General features: G+C 35.1%; 2 protein-coding genes across 3 annotated transcripts; both read left to right on the top strand.

The window, feature by feature from the left end:
• Positions 1–861: 861 nt before the first annotated feature.
• On the top strand, positions 862–3,777 carry LOC116028469. 2 transcript variants are annotated; one of them, XM_031270187.1, is made up of 2 exons: positions 862–1,019; positions 2,425–3,777. In XM_031270187.1, exon 2 carries the CDS (start codon positions 2,439–2,441, stop codon positions 3,438–3,440), a length of 1,002 nt encoding a protein of 333 aa, XP_031126047.1. In that variant the 5' UTR covers positions 862–1,019; positions 2,425–2,438; the 3' UTR covers positions 3,441–3,777. The 2 variants fall into 2 exon arrangements, with proteins under 2 accessions (XP_031126047.1, XP_031126048.1); XM_031270188.1 differs by lacking the exon at positions 862–1,019 and adding an exon at positions 1,053–1,195.
• Positions 3,778–12,772: 8,995 nt separating this feature from the next.
• LOC116030615 (probable WRKY transcription factor 9) lies at positions 12,773–15,714 on the top strand. The gene is made up of 5 exons (XM_031272922.1): positions 12,773–12,958; positions 13,211–13,351; positions 13,450–13,809; positions 13,945–14,058; positions 14,517–15,714. The coding sequence occupies exons 1-5, from the start codon at positions 12,776–12,778 to the stop codon at positions 15,099–15,101; spliced, it is 1,383 nt and encodes a 460-aa protein (XP_031128782.1). The 5' UTR covers positions 12,773–12,775; the 3' UTR covers positions 15,102–15,714.
• Positions 15,715–21,759: the final 6,045 nt, after the last annotated feature.

Genomic DNA, 21,759 nt, shown 5'->3' with positions numbered 1-21,759 from the left:
GTTTTATTGATAATAAGTTTCTTAGTACATTTTTTGAATTAGGGAATCAAGTCGGTAACTAAGTGTAGTATTAAGAGAACTCTGAGTCAAAAGTCTTCTTATAGGTGTGCGTTGGCTTGTATAGGGTGATTTCATGGGGCACATGCTGCGAATCTCGCCGGTGAGAGGGTGCATGGTACTTAAGCATTTCGTGGTTAGGTTAATTACATCATGTGTTTGCGTTGGCAGCTAATCGAGGTTGATAGGATGGTTGAAATGATACTTTTGAGATTATTGATTCTTCATGCGAGGTCAACAAATGGAGTAGGGGAAGGCTCCGTGAGAGTAAAATGTAGTCGGGGAATAGGGTATACACCTAGTGTATCCCCATTAGGAGTATTAAAAATTTAAAATGTTTGAACATAACTAAAAGAAATTGACATAATATAATATATTGTAAATTTTACAATGTTGGTCATTGATCTCTTCATTTTTTTTTAGTCACAATTGACAAAAAAAATTGAGAAAATGATAAATGTACGTAATTTTTTTATACAAAAATTATTCTCTACGTACCCAATTACTCATTTTAGGTCATTGATGCTTAAATCCTCAAAAAAAAAAAAGAAGGTCATTGATGATTAAAGTAGAATTGTGTATTTGTGCATTAAAATATTACAAAAGTCAAGGGAGTAAAATGAGAAAAAACTCCATTAATATGCCTTAAAGTAGATCCCTTTTCCTTTTCAACTTGCTTTCACAGTTTCACAGCAATGGGGAATCTGTATCGCGTTATACCACTCCCTTCTTGGCGCGTAAAACCCCACAGCTATCCACTTAGAAGAGAGGGAGCGAATCTCGTTAAAGTAACTCAACTCCTTTCTCTCTCTCTCTCTCTCTCTCTCAATTTTACGCCAATTTTTTGGAAATGCCCGCGCTCTTTATTTGCCGATATTTCCAATTTCCATTATCATTTCAATCTACAAACTTCACCACATTCTCTCTCTCTAAATCCTTTCCTCATCTTCAAGCAATCCCCGGTACGAAACCTTCAACTCCTTTTACCTGCATTTTTCAATTCGTGTTTTCGGTTTCATGAATTCTTCATTTTTTAGCATATATTATTCAATTGGGCTGCTTGATTCCTTGACTTGAATGTGCTATGAAGTGATTATGGTATGGAAGAATTGAGGCAATGCCAATGTCATGTGCTGCGGTGATTAATTTATTTAACTCTGTATTTGATTAGTCTTTGAGCTGTTGTCTAATTGATGCTATTATTTTATTCCTTATTCTAACTGTCTCCTCGCGTGGTTTCTTCCATGAGCCACGTTGATGTTTCGTGCATTTGATGCATTTCGTGTTATAAAATATATATAGATGTATGTGTGTATGTATATGTGCGTTGAATTTTGTGGAGGTGTCTAATAATTCGCTGCATTTTGGTTGCTCTTGCTGAAGGATCCAAATTTGCTTGAAAGTTTAGGTGGGTGTGGTTTGTTTTAATTAATGAAATCAGCTCCAGTAATATCAAATTATGGTATCTGTTGTTTCATTAATTCTGGCCATTTTCTTCTTGGATGTTTTTAGTGGTTTTTGTACCTGTTTGTTAAGTATGGAAGCTAGATTGGGTTGACCTGCTAGCATGTGAGTTGATGTCTATATGAGATGGAAGTTAGACTGGATGGCTTTGATTAATCTTCTCAATTTTGTTTTGTGATTTTGTAGTCAATAGTTTGTTGAGGATCTGATTCCTTTAAACTTCATAACATTTTGAATTGTCATTTTATAAGTGTTCTGTATTTTTTTTCTCTTTAATTTGGCGATTACCGAATTCCATGATATCTGCTCATTACTTCCATGGTGAAAGAGTGGCAATACCCAATCATGCACATGTTTAAAACAACTTTTAGATCAGGGTTTACTAGCAAAGGCTAAAGTCCATCCTTCTGATTAATTCAGATTCTTCATAAGCTGATAAACTGCTCCATATGTATTCTGTAATGCACTAGCAAAGGCTAAAGTCCATTAATTGTTAATTTTGGCTAGGGATAAGATAATATCCATGCTCAGATGATTAAGTGTTGATATTCATGGGCTATTGGCAAATTATACCATGGATTAGGGTCTGCCTTGCATTGTAAATCCTAGTACAAAAATAACATTAAGATTCTGTATTTTGTATCTGCATTTGATAGTTTCTGTATTTGTAGCTATCATATTATGTGTCAGCAATTATCAAGTTATTTGTTTACATGTACAGAAATTGTTAAATGTAGGTGCATAATGTATTAATTGAAGGTACATAATTTTTGTATCAGGTTTCACAATGTAATATAAACCTTGGTCCATGTATAACAATTGTGGGTTATTATGAAAATTTACTGTTCTTGTTTCAACTTTATAAATAATGCTAAACTTGTTGAAATTCTTGGGTTCTTATAGATCTCTTTTAGAAAATGGCAAAAGGAACCAGAGGAAGAGGCAGGATTGCATCACGACAGTGTCAGGGAGAACCATACCCCTCACCATCTGGTAATCATTCAGTGGACATGAATGAAAAGAAATGCTCCAAAAAATCTGAAAAGAAATGCTGGGATGATGCAATATGTTCAGTATGTATGGAATATCCTCACAAAGCTGTCCTTATTCTGTGTTCCTCTCATGACAAAGGCTGTCGTCCCTACATGTGCGGGACTAGCTTCCGCTTCTCAAATTGCCTTAAGCAGTACAAGAAAGCTTACACTAAAGTAACATTTCCACGGCACAGTCAATCTCCCCGTGGTTCAACTAGTAGCCTGACCACAGCCCCATTTTCTGCCTGGCACGCTGGGACATGTGAGACCATTGAACTTGCATGTCCTCTTTGTCGTGGACAGGTGAAGGGGTGGACAGTGGTTGAACCTGCACGAGAATACCTAAATGCTAAGAAACGAAGTTGCATGCACGATAGCTGCTCTTTTGCTGGAAACTATAAGGAGATGCGTAAACATGTTAAGGCAGAGCACCCATCTGCTAGGCCACATGAAATCAATCCCCTGGTTGAACAGAAATGGATGCAGCTTGAACGGGAACTAGAGAGGAATGATGTCATCAGTGCAGTAACATCAGCAGTGCCCGGGGCTGTTGTTTTTGGTGATTATGTAATTGGAGAGCACTCCGGTTCTGAATCAGAGGATGAGGATGGATTTGATGCAGAAGTAGAGCAGAATGAAGATTTCAGAACGAGAGCCGATGGCAGTTGGATGAGCTTTCTACTTTTTCTGCAGGCCTTTGGTTCAGCACATGGTAGTCGTTCAGATAGAGATATGAGGCATCAGGGTATAGATTCAAATCATGGACTGGGTGAAGGCACTGTTGGTATTAACAACCCCCCTCAGATTGGTACTTCTGGTTGCCCAGATGAAGATAGTGATGGTATTGCCGAAGATGTTCAAGATAATCCAACCATACAACAATAATTCTGCATCTCACCAAGGTAGTGTTGTCAATTGAAGTTTCAAAATGGTAAGGAAAATATGAAATTTTAGGCTCACTTTTAGTCTTAAAATGTAATAATGTACTCCATAACTTTTTAACTATACTCTGACATGGCCTTCTCACTGATGCTCAAAAGTTGATGTATTGTATGATAGGATGGTCTGGATACATTGCAGGGTCAGAAAGACACTGTTCATTTGTAATTTTTAGTCTGTAACTTTGGTGATTCTGTGAACATTTTACTTGTCAATAACAGAAATTGATGTAGTTTTTCTTGTAATTTCATTAATCTTTTTAATCAAAACCCTTTCAATACCATATTGATTTACTGCATAGTTTAAGTGTTACCTAATTGAAGAGTTTAGATTGCCTTTAAGCTGTCATATAACTAGTAAAGCATGCACAACTCAAAGTGACAAGTATCGCCAATTGGAGTACTATGAACTACAGCACCATGAGAGTATTGAGCTCATGAAACAAGTGTATGGCTTCAAAGAAGATCAGAAATGGGACAGCAACTAAAACAGTATTAAGAAATGCCAACTACTTAAGTGATGGCACTCTGTTACCGTTCCAAAATGAGCGGTGATCAAACTCTGTGGGGGACAATTGATTCTTTGGACCGAAAGGGGTGGTGGAGGTGATGAACGACTTTTTAGACAAGGAAGGGGACTGGCATACCTTGGTTGAAGAATGTGTTCACCTGGCGACCAAGTTCGATGGAATTTCGTTCTCCCATGTCTTTCGGGAAGGAGTTAAGTGTGCGGACTTTCTTACTAATTTTGAGCAGTTTAGTAGTTGGGGCACCTCCATCCTGGAGGATCCCTTGAGGGTCTGGTGAGCCTCCTTGTGACAGACGCCGGGGGTTTGCTTCTAGTAAAATTATTTAGTCTTGAGACTTGGCCTCTATTACTTCACCAGAAAAAATTGAATTTAAATATTTACACGTGTTACTTAGTTCACATAACACATCTTCTAATTAATGAATGTAAAACAAGACATCTCTCATGAATGTAAGAACTAAGAATAACAATACATCCAACTTGGGATTGGAGATTCAACCTTTTGAGAAAAAAGAATAATATTGGAGCCAACTTGTTCAATTTAGGGCTAGTCTGCTAATCATATCAAGCTGTAAAATTTATAGGTGATTATTGGGCTAACAGGACAGCTAAACCGTCTAATTGGACTGGCTGATTCTTATGGGGTTAATCTTTAATCCTAACCCTCTTAAATTTTTTTATTTTATCAAATCAACTCATCAATTTGATTCACATTCCTACATGCATGGTCTCCCACATGTTTTATTGTAGAGTGCACCATGAGCCCATAGTGATGGCCTTGGACCTCTCTCATGGAATCCAACAATTATATTTTAATGCCCACACAATCAAAAGTAGTTCACAAAGTGGGATGGGTTAAGTTATTTGTTGGGAAAATGACATTTTTAGCCTTCCAATTATACTCGTGATAGATACTTTATTAACTAACAAATTGGTGATAGAAATTAAATAGTCACCCAGGAAATAAAATTGGCACTCTGGGATTAAAAATGGTTACATATATAACTCAGAGATTAAATTTGTACCACAGGTATAATTATAGGACCAAAAATGTCATTTTTTCTTTTTTTTTTTCCCTAAAATATTATTATAAAAAATGGTCGCAAATGACATAAGCGTTTATTATCAATACGCAAAGTCATGATGAATTTGTTCAATGCCGTTATGCCGTATACATAGTAACATACTGTATACATATATAAATACTCAAACTAACTAACGTGTATAAACTCGCATACACATTCATGAAGAAATTGTATGTTTATAAGAGCATGATTTACTCAGTACGTATACTTTCAGATAATAATTATACATGTTTCTTTTATCTCCTAAAAAAATTATAGGTTAACGTACAACATTAGACTTGATTTGTCAACATTGCAACTATAGTGTGAATCAAAATTCAACAAGTTGGGTCCATAGATATTCATGACCAAAACGAATTAAAGTCTAAATTTGGTGATTTTTGTCAAAATAGGCTACCTTTAGTTTATTTAGCTCATGCATGCATACGTAGCAATTATTACTACTCTAATGTAGTATAGGACCATGCATGCATATTAGCATATATAATCCATCTCTTATATATACAAAATTCCCTTTTGTAGGGGTAAAACACTAATAAAACCCTAATGTAGTGGGGTATATGATGCAGTCACGTTTGGAGACCAAGTGTTACTGCTAGCTTGTATTTTTGGAGTACAATTCCCAAAAATTAATTTAATGTAGGATTGGTCCGATTAGTCCTTTCAAAATTATACACCATTAAACTTTTCTTTTTTTCCCCTTTCGTTCATATTTTACGAGCACGACTAATCCAATAAAGCTTACAATTACACACAAATTCATATATATATATGCTTTGATGGTTTTTAATGGACTAACCATGTACATCATAAAACTAGGTAGTTGGAAAAAAATTGATAACAAATATGGGTAATAATGTAATATTAACAAATGGTAGGATTCAAAGCCCTTATTTATAAAATATGGATAATAATGTAATATTAACAAATAATTGATCTGAGACCCTTATTTATAGTACTCCAAGAACCAAAGATAATTGGGATAAGAGATCCATGCCTTAATATTGACCTTGACCTTTTCTTGTCCTCTGTTATAATGCAGTATCTGTTCATAACTACTTTTCACTGAGACTCGAACACACCCCATTTCATGTGAGAGTGGAACCAGATGGCACTAGACCACAAAGTCTTGACTTATTTTTTCTCAATTAAGACCCTTAACCTTCTTTTCTTCTTACCCAAGCCCCCAAACCTCGCCGTTGAACCCTAATAATCTTTTGGACCCAACTAAACTACCCAATAGATCCAAGCACAATTCCTCCATCATGCTTTATGTGGAGTATATTAATTATTACTAGTTTTATACGCGCGTTGCGCGTTTGGGTTAATGCCCAATGTTTATATTTAAATAAATATTTGAAAGTATATCAATGCAAGATTATATAGCAGAAGTTTATACATGGGTAATTGAATGTCGAATTTTTTTATTTAAATATCTAACTCAAAGTATATGAATCCAAAATAATATAGAAAATTCATTATAATTATTACTAAATTAAATGTTTGCAACCTTGTAAAATCGATAGTCTAAATATTTGGTCTAAAAATGATAGTCTAAATAAATACTACTTTTCATTTGAATTTTTCTAAGTGTTCTTAATTATCTTTTGAGTAACATTGTCATTGTCTTCATCTTTACTATTTGTTCTCTTCCTTTTTGTTGGTAGTGTGTTATTTGCAATTCGGTTATTGTTGGTAGCATAGATGACAACGTCATGAAATGAGATTATGGTATAGGAGCTATGGACTTTTCTTTAGGTGTTCTGCTTGGGGTTCATTTGGTTCAACCATTATTGTTGAATGAGTTATTGTGGATAAAGAAATCCATAGTTTAAGAAAAAAGATTAAATAAATTAATAAAAATTTAAAAATTTAAAATATTATATATTCCAAAGATATTAAAAGGTAGTTTCTCGCTTCAATTTGCTGGATAATGGGTTATTTGAGTACTTTCATTGTCAAAAAATCCCCCAAGTAGTTAATATGATTGGTTTCAAACTATTCTTTTTTATTTTTTTATGGTATTAAAGAAATACATATGTATCATTTTTTTGTGTGTAACTACTAATTTATTTAATTCAATAAGAGTAAAATATAGCGATTCCGCTTCAATTTGTTGGGTTATTTGAGTACTCTCTTTGTCAACTAATCCCCAAGTAGTTAAATTAGGTAATCTCTATTAATAATATTAATCTGAATTATCTTAACCATCTATTTGATTAAATAATTCATCTGAACCATCCATTTTGATTAAATAATTTGATCGCCATTTTTTCTACCCATTTTGGGCCTAACTCTCTTTGGCTCTTATTACTCTCTTTGTCAACCAATCCCCAAGTAGTTAATATAATTAGCTTCAAATTATTTTAAATTTTTTTTATAATATTAATAAAATACTTGGTAAATAAATATATAACATTATTTTGTACTATAACTTGGATATTTAATTACAAGATATTGTAAAAATAAGATAATGGACAATGTAATGAATATCAATTCATAAATTTGAATATAAATAATCTTTGCATGAGAAAAAATAAAGACAATATAACTAATGAAATTATTTCTCTTATTTAATTTAATTTTTTGATAATGAATAATTTTTTCAAATNAAATTTTTTTTCATAGTATTAATAAAATACTTGGTAAATAAATATATAACATTATTTTGTACTATAACTTTGATATTTAATTACAAGATATTGTAAAAATAAGATAATGGACAATGTAATGAATATCAATTCATAAATTTGAATGTAAATAATCTTTGCATGAGAAAAAATAAAGACAATATAACTAATGAAATTATTTCTCTTATTTAATTTAATTTTTTGATAATGAATAATTTTTTCAAATAAAGGTATTGTAGACGCATAATTCTAAATTAAAGAAATACATATGTATCATTTTTTGTTGTAGCTACTAATTTATTTATTTAATTTAATAAGAGTAAATAGAGTGAGAAACTTAATTATGTCAAATTTGATTGAGATGAGGTTCGAACTTAAGATATTTCTTATAGAAATTAATGGGTAAGTTAAAAGTTAACGGAATATTAACGGAGAAGAGAATATTTAACGAAAAACTTAACGGATAATCATAAAAGTAAGGTTAAATTAGGTAATCTCTATTAATAATATTAATCTGAATTATCTTAACCATCTATTTGATTAAATAATTCATCTGAACCATCCATTTGATTAAATAATTTGACCGCCATTTTTTCTATCCATTTTAGGCCTAACTCTCTTTGAGTATAGTAGATTTTTGTTTAAAAATATAGTTAATATAGATTAATATATGTTTTGAGAGTATCTAATTAATACATTGTTACAAATTGCCATCATGTTCATTCTTCTTCTTGTCATCATGACGAAACAATACCCGAAAGTTTAGGAAGATCGAGTCGTCTTCGTGAATTATATGGCTACTCTCTGCCAGAATAGTTGACTATTACTAATAATATTAATATTAATATTATTATATGATGGAGTGAGGAATTTATTTATTTTATTAAAGGTAGTAGCTAAGATGAGATTTAGATAGCTTGTCATTTCCAAATTTGACATTTTTTGTGTACTACGGAGTATATTTTAAGGGAGGGGGAGAAAGAACAGCTGAATCAATTCAAAGACATGCACAAAACCAAATTCAAACTTAATAAAGAAAATTATATAATTAAGCTATTATGCATGGACTTTAAGCTATTAATGTTTGTTTGTTTGTTTTTTTTTTTTTTAACGATTTTTGCTAATAGTATTGACTATGTTACAATGCAGTATTCCACTGAGATTCAAACCCACCCCTTCCATATGAGAGTGCAAACAGATGCCACTAGATCACAAGGTCTTGACCAGTTGATTATTGAGTTAGTAAAACTTACACTGTAATTATTATAAAAAACAATGATTTAAATAGAAAATTAGAAAAGAAAATTAAAGTCATGCATGCAGAGAATATATATAGAATATGAGCAATTCAAATAGTCAGGTGAAATTTGGAAAGAAAGACCAATGATTAATTAAGGAGTTAATACCCAATTTAGTCCTCGACTATAGTGGTTTTACTCGATTTAGTCCTAAGTGACTTTTTGTACTCAATTAAGTCCCGGACTTTGATGATTTTACTCAATTAAGTCCTCCGTTAATAATTCCGTTAGTTGACTGTTAAAAGCAGGGTTAATATGGTAATTTAACCTCCCTCCTCCCTTTTGTTCAAATTTCCATCTTCTTCCTCATTTCTCCTCCATCACCTTACCGACTGTAATTAAAAAAAAAAAAAGGGAAACTAAACGAGTACACGACCACTGCATCTTCACTATTTGTTTATCACATGTGGTCTCTGCCACCATAATTCATGGCTTAGGAAACTAGTCAACTACTGCATATCACTGCCTACGTTCCCCTCTTCCTATGTGTTTTCTCTCTTCACTAGCCCGGATCAAAGAACCTAATGCCCATTCGTGAAACACCATGATCAAAGGCTATTCCATGACTTTAAACCCCCATGACTCCATTGTTTTCTACGCGAAAAATGCAGGAAAATTATGTGTTTCCCCACAAGCACATCTTTACTTTGCTTCTCAAAGCCTTTTCAAAGGCCAAAGCAGGAAACCCACTAAAGGTTTTTGCTCAATTACTGAAGTTTGGGTTCGGTTCTGACCATTTTGTGCAAAATTCTTTGGTTTCAACTTTTGTTGTATGTGCGTACATTGAACTTTCGCGCAAGGTGTTCGTTGAAATGCAGAAAAGAGATGTTATTTCTTATACTGCATTGATTGATGGGTTCAAGAGAAATAGGAGGTCAGCTGAAGCTTTGGAGCTTTTTCTAGAGATGAAAAAGCTAAGACTGGTGTGAGGGTGAATGAAGGTACTGTAGTTAGTGCTCNCTGGTGTGAGGGTGAATGAAGGTACTGTAGTTAGTGCTCACAAATTTTTCTTGCTATTTTTTTTTTTAAATTACAGTTTGAAAGAAGATGAAGGGGAAATGAGGAAGAGATGGAAATTTGACCAAAAGGGAGGAGGGACGATAAATTACCATATTAACCCTACTTTTAACCGTCAACTAACGGAATTATTAACGGAGGATCTAATTGGGTAAAATCATCAAAGTCCGAGACTTAATTGAGTACAAAAAGTCACTTAGGACTAAATTGAGTAAAATCACTATAGTCAAGGACTAAATTGAGTATTAATTCATTAATTAAGACTCACCAGCAACCATGTTAAGCATCGGTACATTCATAATTTTAGTTACGATATTTAAAACACTAAAATATCAACTGAAAGCGATAAATTTGAATAAACATTTATTAAAACGATTTGAATTTTGAAGTGTATCATTGAGATTGGATAAGTTCTGTTATGTGGTCGAAAAACACACAGAAGTAAAAAACCAGATGTCTTTGACGCAGGTTGCATGTCTTCTTCACCCTGTTCGTTTAATTTCTCTTCTTTCTCTTTCCCCAAGTCAACAATGGGGGATGGTGTGTGGATAAATAATGCTATTTTTTTAAAAAGGAAAATTTCAAGATTTTGTCTAATTACATGTCTCCTCAACTAGTCGATTGAGTGGCAAAACACTCCATAGGTTTTAAGTTAAAATTAAAGAAATACGTGGTATCTCATTTGTAGCTAAAAAATTAGAGATTGCTCTCAATGAATTAATCCATTGAATAAAAGGTCTTACTTAAGACTCCTTCAAGCGGTAGAGTGAGGGTCGATTTCTATCACGAACAGTAGGGGTTCGGGATCGATGGATTCATTGTACACAAAAGTGTACATTGGGTGTTCCTTTTTGAAACTATATTGACTTACCTTCTCATGGGTTTAGGGTAATTAGTTTTTGAGATTCATGATAAAATATGGCAAAAATATGAAATCTCGATTATAACTTGAGAGCTAGGAGTGTGACTGAGTGGAAGATAGATATTCATGCATCCTTAACTATACGTCAATTGATCGTTCCTTAATCTTTGGTGTATAGAACAACCTTAAATTTTCAGATCAGCTATCCACCTTTAAAGATACCTACAATTTAACAAGACGATTAATCACTATGTTTGACGATAAAACACAAAAAAAAAAAAAAAAAAAAAACTAGCTAGATTAAAAAAAAAAATTGGAGATTTAATGAGAAAGAGTGGAAGCTGGAAGTGTGTGAGGTCTGAAAAGTTGACAATTTCAAGATCTGACCCAAAGGGCCACTCCCATCCTCAGCATTGTGGGATTTCGTACAAGACTCACTTTCTATAAATGGATGATGTTTTTTTCCCCTTTATTTATTTATTTTATTGTTTTCTTAATTAATCACTACACTCAACCTTCAACAAATTCAAATTAAAATCTCAACCAACCAACCAACATATATGCATTTCATTCACGACTTCCAAGTATCATCAAGCAAACTAGCCCTAAATCTTCAAACGAGTTCCATATATAGCTTGCAGGTGACAAAATGAATCCTACCCTAGATACATTTTATACTAGCATCGGGCTGAGTAATATTGATATACTCTTTTACAAAAAATATTACATGATATTTATTTTTGTCTCGTGTGTCATTATTTCATTGAATGTTTAAATTTTTTATTAATCTGTGGTGAAATTAGCCCGTCTATGTATAATCAATGAAAATAAAGATTTTTGTTTAATCAATATATAATATCGTGTCTAGTGGTGAATGTTAGATTGTGATTTTAGTAGAGGAAATTAACATTTTTCTATTATAAAATCTCACAATGTGTCCCAATTTAATACGTTTGAACAAGAAGCTAAGCTAAGGTAAAGCCCTACTTATTGCTTCAAATTTGTATCATTTTATAAATGAAAAAAAAAAGTAATGAAAATAATTCTAATTAACCCAAGAGTTTGAAACAGTTAATAGACTTCTAATGTAACTGTAAGGTTGAAGGATCAATCTTTATACATTTATGATTAACATTTGTGATGCCTTAAAGCCAAAAAAATTAAAAATAAAAAGTAATGAACTAAAAATGTATGGACAACTATAATTAAAAATTTTAAAATTCATTAATTAGTTTATCTAATTGTGGTATTAGGGCTAGCTACTGCATACTATTCTTATATACGGAGTATATATTACCAGTTTACCACTATAAGCATAGCTACACATGCATATATAGTTTGAAAGGAGGGTTGTCCGAAAAGATGGACCAATTGAGTAGAATTAAAGCATGTGCTCCATCTCAACCAAAAGCCTAAGCTGATAGTTGGACTGCACATATTATATTTATGCTCACAAGTAGAACATTATTCTCGTACATTAAGAACACAAATTTGATTCTTGACAATACATTTTCAGTACAGTTGAACCCCTCCACATGAGTTCTTCATATTACAATTAACCTTTCTTGTGTGATTTACAAGTTATTACACAGAAGTAAAATTGTTCCAATATACACATTCAGATAGTAATTGCGGTTCCTCACCACTAAAAAAAGAAAGGGGTTAATTAAGGAATGGAGATTAATTATAAACAAAAAGTCAAAAGAAATAAATTAAGCAGCGTACTTACACGTGCACTTACGCTTGCTGGAGACGAAGGAATTGACTTTGGTGCCTCAAAAGCACCAAACAATTTCAAGAAATTCAACTAATATATTCCTCATCATCACCTTGCTAGCTCCAACAACTGCAGATTCCTAAGATGAACACCTGCAGTAACAACAACAACAACAACAACGAAAGCCCTCACGACTATATGGATATCGATTTGTCCTTGAAGCTCAACGAATCTCCTCAAGATTCCCCGCAGCCTGTCGGAGAATCATCATCACAACCAAACAAAGGAGATTCGCCGTCATCGTCCAAAAATTCCAAGACAGAAGAGGTAAACCACACAATCTTTACTCTTATTCCTCGCTTTCCTTATCCACAAAAGGCGAAATCTCCAGACCCTTCCCTGTGTGATAGGATTGTGAATAGATAAATTACTGTGATTTAGCAGTACATTAGATGGGATGATCCACATCACTACTAGGCCAGGCCAAGCTCAATCCTGCGTATTTATTCACAATCTGCCACACAGGAACTGAAATTTTCTTATTATGTTGGATTAATTATTTTGATGTTTTTTGAAAAGATAACAGTGCTGCAAACGGAAATGAAACGCATGAAAGAGGAGAATAAGGTGTTGAGGGAGGCCGTGGAGCACACCATGAAAGATTTCCTCGATCTGCAGACCAAACTTGCACTATTTGTCCAGCAAAACGATCACAAAAAGGTAATTAATTAACTAATTATTAACTTTATTCATGCAATAATCTTTAATTTGTAGCATAATCAATTCAATTATTTAATTATTTAAAAAAAAATATTCAGGACGTTATTAGCAATTTTCTTTGGGTGAATGGGGAAGAAGGGAAGATTAGTCAAGAGCTGAACAGAACATCATCATCGTCATCGCCGACCGCACAGCTGGAACATAATAATAATAATAATAATAGTTTTAGTGATACTGAATTAGGGTTGTCGCTCACGCTGCAAACCGCCGCCGCCGCAGATGATCATGAGAAAGGAAGAGATCAGAAGAGTCCGCCATCGCCGCCGCCGTCAATACACGGTAATATTCACCATGGAAGCAGCTTTTCTGCAGGGCTTAGTGCCAAGAATCCCCCCATTTCTCAGCACAACGTCAGAAAACCTAGGGTTTCGGTCCGGGCTCGGTGTGAATCTGCCACCGTAAGTTCCATCTAATTACCCTAAATTTAAATTTTATAAGGTATCTGAGCCTGATTCTTGTATATGAAGATTACGAGTTTGATTCGATTTAATAATAACTATGTTTTACCTTGTTTGCTAACTTATGGTGTTTAGATGAATGATGGTTGTCAATGGAGAAAATATGGCCAAAAGATTGCTAAAGGAAATCCTTGTCCAAGAGCCTATTATCGGTGCACGGTAGCTCCGGGATGCCCCGTAAGGAAGCAGGTATTTAATCCTACAAATTCTCTTAATTCACTAGGTTTGAGTTTTAGTACGGTGGTGATATAAAAAAGAATTGCACCACAGTACAATTATTCTAGTGTAATGACTGTGAATTTCTCTCTATCGTCCAAAACAATTGAGAATGTGCTTGTGCACTGTTACGGTGCTGACTATATATAACATATTGGTGTTTTTATTTCCTTGGATTAATAACGTTTTCTGAGTGGCGAGAAAAACTCGTAGCCACTATCAAGGGGTGTGTACGGAGTAAATTCTGCCTTGGAACCCTAGCCAACAAAGGATCATAATAACACAAATCAACCTAGGTTGTATTGTTCATAGTTAATTAACCGACTTGAATCAATGAATAGGCCGTTCTTATTGGGGTAAAACTTGTAACTTGTGGATTAATAATGCTACTCCCTATTAGTTAGTTAACATGTCTTTCATTATTGATATAGGTTCAAAGATGCATAGAAGATATGTCTATATTAATCACAACCTACGAAGGAACACACAACCATCCCCTTCCGGTGGGTGCAACCGCCATGGCAGCCTCAACAGCTTCAACAGCAGCCTCCTTCATGTTTCTGGATTCTTCCAACCCCATTTCCAACAACAACCTCGGAATTCCCCAAAACCAACCGTTTCTCAACTCCCAAAACTACCACCACAACATGATCCCAACCCTAATCAGAAACATAAACCCTAATTCCGCCATGGCAGCCCCTTACCACCATGATCCTGCAGCTTCTTCCAAACTAGGGCTCGTTCTTGACCTCACCAAAGATAATGGCGTTTCCTCTTCTGCTAGCTCCTCAACCTCATTGCCCAAACTTCAGGGACAAATGGGTCAATATTCCTCTTGGATGATGCAAAGACTAGCAGGCAATTTTGATGGCCATCTTCAACCTGGGAACACCGCAGAGAATGATAAACAGAAATTAGTTGAAAATGTGAGCGCCATTGCCGCTGATCCTAAGTTTAGGGTTGCTGTCGCCGCTGCCATTTCATCATTCATTAGTAAAGATAAGCCGCCATCCTAGTTAACTAATATCTACTAGTAGCATCGGTGTCTTTTGTACCGGGTACAATTATATTTGCTTTTAAGGTGTTGTCCTTATTTTGGTACAACAAAGTAAGAAAAGATGGTCAAATAAGCTCCCAAACAATACCTGAAAAGTCAATTATGTCATTAAACATTTAAAAAGTCGAATTGGACTCTTTAACACATTAAATTGGGGCAAAGAAGCCCAAATCTACTATTCAGAGGAAAATCCGGCAACCGGCTACAGCAAAATCGTCGCCAGTCGCCGGATTATAATCTGGCGGAATATTTAGGGGTCTAATTGACTTTTTAGGTATTGTTCGGAGGCTTATTTGACCCTTTTCCCTAAAGTAAAAGCAGTTGTGTTTGGTACAAAAGGTATCAATGTTGATTAATATTGTAGAATTTTTGGATGATACAGGTTATTTTTAATTTAGATCCGAAGTATCCTCACTGAGATATGCTTAGATCTTGTTTTCTGGGGGGTTTATAAAATTTTCGTTTATAAAAAGGAATAAATCCCAGTCAACTAGTTATTTTACTGTTGTCTGAGGCAGGCTCCATGTGAGTTCTTGACTGTATCAAAAGAAGACAAGCAATAGGTCTTGTTTATATTGTATACTGTGATATATATATAACTAATGGAATTTCCATGTTCTCCTACCTTAGTCAACTTTTTTCTGTTCCATATTAAAGCTGCATTCATTGTACATTAATTGACAACAGGATCACAGTTTTTTGTTTCCAATTCCTCTTCTTCAAGTGCAAAGACACAATCAATGTTCGTAGTCATCGAGTGGGTGGAGTATGATTCTAGTATTGAAAGGTCATGAGTTTGTTCATTCTTATCAACACCTTTTCGATCGAGCGCGTCACACAAAATTTTCTTAATGCATTTTAAAATTTTCCTCATATGGTTTACGGGCTATATATATAAATGAAACAACCAACATATATTTGTGTTTGTAAATTTTTCTCGTCACCTAAAAGAAACAACCAACAAGACCTGCTTTCATGTCAAAAGTGCTTTTGATCCTAAAATGTTTAGCGAAATCTCAATGTTATAGACCAATCAACTACATACTTTATTATGACTAAATCAACTATGTCTGCATGAGCAGTTTAGTTGGTCATAAGTTTGAAAAGAAAGATCAGTACTATGGTTTACTTCATCCCATATGTTCTGTTGAGTCGGAGCGGGTGAGACTCTTGGAGTTAGGGATTTAATTTTTTTAGAAGAAAAACTGAATCAAGTACGATTAATTATAGGACTAAATTTACACTACAATAAAAATTAAAAGATTAAAACTGCTGTTTTTATTTTACTTTTGTTTCGTTCTTGCATATGCATGATGATATATTTCGATATATATCCTTGTAAATTGTAATTGTACTGCGAGATTGAAGAAATTAGTATAATTATTCTATCAAATTTCACAATAAAAGTCTCCAAATTCTTACCCTAGCTATCAATAAAGACCACCCTACTACATTGATAATACTAGACTAGTGCATGCCTTCTACTTAACAATTAATAACACTTTGTATTTATGGGCTAAGTTGTATGATAATTGTAGCCTTAAGCCGTCCTTTCAAAATGTAAGACTCCGTAATGAATAGTTGTAGCCGCAGATTTGGAAAAATAAACTAAAAAATAAATGAAAAATGAAAAATGAAAAATGAAAATATTACGAACAAATTAAACCTAAATAACAAAACAAATAAACAAGATACTAATTAAAACGTGCTAAGAGTCAATTAAATAATGTCCGGTATGTATATATGTACACGAGAGTCTGCTCACTAATGTGGTTTGCATGTTATTACACACGAACGAAATGTATACATTATATCATAGATCATGATCCATCTTACATATCCATTAAAAAAAAGTGTTTAAAGAGTCAAATAATGCATAACTATTCTTAACAATCAAATATTATTAACTTTAATTTATTGTTTTTTTTTTTACAAACAAACAAACTTCAATTAAGCAATCAGAACACGAGACAAAACAGTCAGTAAAAAGAGAGGAGTGACAAGTCACTCTCCACAGCCTGACAAAACACAAGCTCCTAGCTATAGCATAAGCAGCATCTTTCGCAGAGCGCTTAATACAAGATAATTGCAAATTAAACTATATGAAACGCAGTTGCCCGTTCTTTTACATCATCCACCCTAACCGGATAATTAGACAAGGTATAAGATCCAACTCGGTGTGTCTAAATGTCTAATCCATCAAAACAGTCAAACAACGGTCAAGAGCAGAGAACAAGTGGAACAGTTGCAAGGACCAAGAGCATCGTCTCATTAAATATAGGAATTATGGATAACAACGTCACTTATTAGGAGGTCGTTGCTATCATGAAAGATAACAGTGGCTCCATGTGTGGGAATTAATGTTTTTAATAATGGTCACAAGCGCATGCTTAATTTATTGGGCTTGGATAACTATATAGATTTGTCTTATTGGACCAGCCTGATGCCCAATATGCTATAAGGGCCCATTGGGCTATTCATATTTCTTGGTTTCACATATGTACTAAGCCTTGGAGCCCAGAAGGAAAAAGCCCAATTATAATCCATTGTAAAATAAGTTAAATATTGGACCATCTTTATTTGTTCCGGACTTTCAAATGGGTTGATTAGCGGGCCCAATATAACGCTCTGTGTCTTGTATGGCGTCTGCGAGAGTAGAGTTGTCTCGTTGCCGCGAAAATGGCAAGAGTAGCCATGGAGAAGACGAAGGATGAGCTTCGAAAAGAGCTCGAAGAACTCAGAACCCAATCGCCAACGATACGAGGTGTTTTCCGTTCTCCTCTCTCCCCTTGTATCTGTATGTATCTAAATATATGCATGTATGTTGGTATTTCTGTGTACATGTATGCTAGTAGAGTGTGTTTGTGCGCTGAAAAGAAATTAGGCTCGTATCACATTGCAATTTTTGCTGGATTTTTCAACACCTAAGTGTCGTTAGCTATGATAACGGAGAGGCTTCGTGATTCAAGGTGTTTTTCGTCGCTCCCCTTGTATATGTGTATGTATCTAAATATATACATGTATGTTGCTATTTCTGTGTACATGTATGCGAGTAGAGTGTGTTTGTGCGCTGAAAAGGAATTAGGCTCGTATCACATTGCAATTTTTGCTGGATTTTCAACACCTAAGTGTTGTTAGCTATGATAACGGAGAGGCTTCGTGATTCAAGGTGTTCTTCGTAGCTGTGATTGTTGGAGGATGATATTAGGTAGAAAATATCAAGGGTAGTAATGTACATTTACACTAATATGTTTCTTCATTGTTTCTTCGTTCCTTCCCTTCTCCTGCTTATATATATGATGTACAGTACATTTCTTCTACCCAGTCACTGTAAGCTTTCATTCTCATATCAATACAAAGAGTTCCATCTTCCTTTGTTCACAGTATGTATATTTCATCATGGTATCAGAGCTCGCCGGTGAGGGAGCTATGCCGCTTCCAGCACCGGCGAGTCACTCTGAGTTGCGCTGCGTTTGTCTCCAACCACAGATCCGTAGAGGATCGTTACTCCGCAGAGGAGTAACAAGATCGAAGCAGGAAGATCGGAGCGTGACTTCGAATTCAAGCGGGAAGCAGGAAGATCGGAACGTTACTCCGCAGAGGAGTAAAGCTGAGTTGCGTTGCGTTCGAATTGTCTCGTTCATTTTATTGTTCCTACAAATAAACAAAAGTTTGAGCACAGTGCTCTTCAAATCAAATCAACCAAACTCATGGAGCAGATCTGTGAGATCCGTTAATGCTGTGTTTGCGGTCTTCGATCGCAACTCCTAGAGCAGATCCGGTGAAAGTTTGAGCGCAGAGCTCGTCGATTCTTCATCAATGGCCATCATCTTCGTTCCTGGAGCAGATCCATGGAAAACGCGAGTGCAGAACTCGTTAGTCTTCGATCGATGGCATCGCATTAATTCATGGAGCAAATCTGTGAAGATTTTGAGCAAAGTGCTCATTAGTTCTCTGTTTACAATTTTCACTCGGAGCAGATCCGTGAAAAGCTAGAGCGCAGAGCTCGTAGTCATTGTATCGTCGCCGCAGCGGCGAACGAGGGAGAAGAAGCAGCTACTCACTCTAGTTCGTGATTTTGCGTCTGAAAAATCGCAAGGAGAGCGAAGAATCTCGAATATGAAGAACCGAATTGGAGATTTTCGATCCAGTGAAAGTTTGAGCACAGTGCTCGTGAATCCTCCGTGCATCATTAGTTTAGTCAATACGACGGCGTCGGAAAATAGAGAAGGCAGTATCGCCAATGTGTTTGGTCGTGTCCTTGAAGAAGAGTTCTCCGAGAACGATCAACCTGAAAGTATAGAGAAAACCAGTTTTAACAGCTCTGTAGCTGATGATCAAGCAGCTGTAGTGGAGATTGTTGCCTTGATTACACATGAGAAAGCCAAGAAAGATGAAACCCGTGAGGCAAATGGTACTAAACCTTTTCAATTTCAAGATGTTTTTTTCTTGGATAATGAAATTTCTGAAGATATAACAGCATTGATGGACAAAAAGGATAATATGCGTGTCATGTCGAATAAGAAATCAAAATATCCAGTGCTTCAAGTTGATCTGAGGCTTATTTCTGATTTGGTGGTTGTTATTGTCTCTGTTGCCATAGGTGGAATTATATTTTTCTGTTTGGGACAACCAGTTGTTGTTGATTATCTTTTAGCAGGTTCTATAATTGGATTTGTGGGTTTGAAATTCTTTAAGGAAATAGTACAGGTTGAGACCTTTGCGCAGTTTGGCAATGCACAAAAATTGTGCAACGAGTTGAAGCTTAAATTAGAAGATCAGCATGCAAGAGATCGAGGATCGCTTGAAGGAGACAGAAGCAGAACTTTCAGCTCTTAAAAGGTCTGAGGTGTTGTTTACTTCTGTAGATATTCATCATGGTGGTGATGATTTTGATAAGAGAATTGTTGATTGGCTAGCATCAAATTTCAAGAAGGATGAAGGTATAGACCTTCTGAAGGACAAACAAGCTCTTTAGTGCCTGATCCGAATTGAGAAAGCAAAGATTGATGTCATTCAGGTCCAGTTGATTATAAACCGGAAGTTCATCATAATATTGTAAGGAATGCACAATTTAGATGGCGAAGTGGCGTTGCGAATCCTCCTACATTTGTTGATCTTTATGTCTCAAATTCTGAACCAATTCTACTGATGAAATCATGTGCATACTGTACTCAGTTTGGGATTGGTGCTTTTGGAATTTTTCCAGTCATGCCATGTTTCTTTAATGCTACAAAACGTCCAGAAGCTTGTTGGGTACCAGAAGTTACATTTCTTTACTAGGAGTGGTTGAGCAGGCAATATTTAGCATTTGCAGAACTGCTAGAGACAAGCTCTGCCACTAATTAGAACATATCCTCTGCAGTTTCAGATATTGTTCATTACTTCCATTTACCAGCTCAGCACTTGTCTCTCTTACTTCCATTCTAAGCTGGGCATACAAAGCTTGCATGCTCAGCTTACGGGGGGTGTTGGAGGATGATATTAGGTAGAAAATATCAAGGGTAGTAATGTACATTTACACTAATATGTTTCTTCATTGTTTCTTCGTTCCTTCCCTTCTCCTGCTTATATATATGATGTACAGTACATTTTTTCTACCAGTCACTGTAAGCTTTCATTCTCATATCAATACAAAGAGTTCCATCTTCCTTTGTTCACTGTGTGTATATTTCATCAGTGATTTTTCGCGCGCCGGTTCTTAGAGTTCTTCAGTCCCTAATGGCGGTGATCAGCTTTAATTCTCTTCTCCCTATATGTAGAAATCGAAATAAAATATAATAAGAGATTTTTATAGCTAATTGTTCTCAATTAATTAATTGAATTTATGTGTTTAATGGTTGATTTTTTGACCGAGAGGAATGAGGCTGAGGATCAACAAGCTCTGGAAAGGGAATAGAAAAACTTTGGCCCCTCTAATTCGAAAGTCATTTAATGGATATTTCATTTTTTTGAATGTTTTGGCTAGAAATGTTGAAGATGGGTGAGATCTTGGGAGGAGGGTTCTAAAGCTGTTGAAGATTAGAAGGATTCAGCTGTGGAAGGAAGCTTGGAAAATGGAACTGCAAGTCTGCAAGCCATGGTGAATGAAATCAACCCCTCCAATTGGTCCAGAAGGTATAGTTTATATCTTTATGGTGTTATGGATTAAATGTAGAATAGCTATATGGAAATACTGAATATTTTGCAGGAATACAAAAAATTGTGTGGAAAGAATACAAAAGGATTAAAGGACCCTTGTTTGATACACGTGAAAGAAAGTGCTATATTCCCTGCTGATTTTACATGTCACTCTGAGTTTCAGATATTCCAAGAACTGAAAGCTGGTAGGAGAGAAAACTTGTCACAGTATCAGAAGCAAATTGCCAAAGAACACGTTGAAAAAGAGCTAGAGAAGTGGCAAGATGGGCAGGAGAGGTAAGAGAACAAACAATGATGCATCTAATCTCCAAGAGAGCTAGAAACCCGCAGGCTTCAGATTGGACCCCCAAGACTGGAATTGAAAGTCCCCAAGTGGCGACAAACAATTGAAGATGCTTATGGTATCTCTATTTCATGCTTTGTTATTCTGAGTTACTTTTGCTTTTTTTTTTTTTTTATTGACGAGGGAAACCCCA

The sequence above is a fragment of the Ipomoea triloba genome, chromosome 9 (assembly GCF_003576645.1).
Source record: "Ipomoea triloba cultivar NCNSP0323 chromosome 9, ASM357664v1".
NCBI lineage: Eukaryota > Viridiplantae > Streptophyta > Magnoliopsida > Solanales > Convolvulaceae > Ipomoea > Ipomoea triloba.
The sequence above is the reverse complement of the archived record's forward strand: the minus strand, read 5'-3'. Positions and strand labels throughout refer to the sequence as shown.

What these genes read in the sequence shown, in the direction of transcription:
- LOC116028469 (XM_031270187.1), top strand. Translation starts at nt 2,439, where the DNA reads ATGGCAAAAGGAACCAGAGGAAGAGGCAGGATTGCATCACGACAGTGT.
- LOC116030615 (XM_031272922.1), top strand. Translation starts at nt 12,776, where the DNA reads ATGAACACCTGCAGTAACAACAACAACAACAACAACGAAAGCCCTCAC. An exon ending in AAAATTCCAAGACAGAAGAG is followed by an intron (nt 12,959 to 13,210) that starts GTAAACCACACA and finishes TTTTTTGAAAAG; the next exon opens with ATAACAGTGCTGCAAACGGA. An exon ending in AGCAAAACGATCACAAAAAG is followed by an intron (nt 13,352 to 13,449) that starts GTAATTAATTAA and finishes AAAAATATTCAG; the next exon opens with GACGTTATTAGCAATTTTCT.